Raw genomic sequence first — 981 nt, 5'->3', positions numbered from 1 at the left:
TAGAGGACAGTGTGGAACTGCCCACAGGGTCTCCCAGCCTGTCAGTTTTCATGGAAACAAAGCCCAAACCACACCCACTACCATGGAGTCCACTCCGACTCACAGCACCCCCAGAAGATAGAGTGGAACTGCCCCACAGGGTCTCTAAGGCTGTCAGTCTTGACCGACTACCTTTTGCAGAGTACCTCATCATTCTCCTGCAGAGCGGCTGGTGGGTCTGAACCGCCAACCTCTCGGTAGCCGAGTGCATTAACCACTGTGCCACCAGGGCTCCTTCTGATGATACATGGGAAAGGGTGAAGCACTCAGAACAGCTCTTACTGTGGCGTTTTCTGGTGTTGCCTTTGGCCTCTTCCTTGGTGACCCCCAGGCAGCCCATTAATTCTTGAACCGAGATGGACTTGTCATTATTCACGTCACAGTACTCCACAAATTTCTTCACACATTTCTTGGGCTTTGATTTTTTCCGCAGGAACCTCTTGAAAGGTTTGATTTCCTTCTTGCCAATGTCGCCGCTGGCATTTTTATCAAGTAACTTGAAATACCAGTGGACCACTCTCTCTTCCAGGGTGTGGCTGGGGTCCGGTTCTGAAAGCCTAGAAGAGAACAGACTTGTCAGGGGCCTTGGCCATCACTCTGTCACGACTCCGCCCACCCCGCCATGTGTCCTGCCCTCTACCACACACGCGTGGTGCCATCCACCCAGCCCGCTGAAGGGGGCTCTGCGCACGGCTGTTATGGGCACGTTGTCATAGTCTATGCATATTTACCAAGAGACACACAGCTTTAAAAACATAATTCATAATTCAGGAAAAGTGATTTGGCAAAGATTACTCAAGTTTGTTTCCAAAACTGCAAATGGCATACTGAACTTGAATTTCTGTACTTCGGTGATGTGCTTGGTGCAGGCCAAGTCCTCTGAGACAAAGCTCCCTTATCCTCGAATCTGCTCTGCAAGTATCTCGCAAGTCAGCTCAGACA

The 981-nt window shown here is 50.5% G+C and overlaps 1 protein-coding gene across 1 annotated transcript in view; it reads right to left on the bottom strand.

Annotated features, from left to right (window-relative positions):
* Window positions 1–249: 249 nt before the first annotated feature.
* The window catches only part of SMOC2 (SPARC related modular calcium binding 2), a 285,658-nt gene continuing 284,926 nt past the window's right edge, over window positions 250–981 (bottom strand). The window contains 2 exon segments of the mRNA XM_007950494.1: window positions 250–349; window positions 351–596. Coding sequence (XP_007948685.1) covers window positions 250–349; window positions 351–596 — 346 coding nt within the window.

Source organism: Orycteropus afer, unplaced genomic scaffold, assembly GCF_000298275.1.
Source record: "Orycteropus afer afer isolate SDZICR_OR568_19922 unplaced genomic scaffold, OryAfe1.0 scaffold00273, whole genome shotgun sequence".
NCBI classification, from domain to species: Eukaryota; Metazoa; Chordata; class Mammalia; order Tubulidentata; family Orycteropodidae; genus Orycteropus; species Orycteropus afer.
This window is presented reverse-complemented; position numbering and strand designations above follow the sequence as displayed.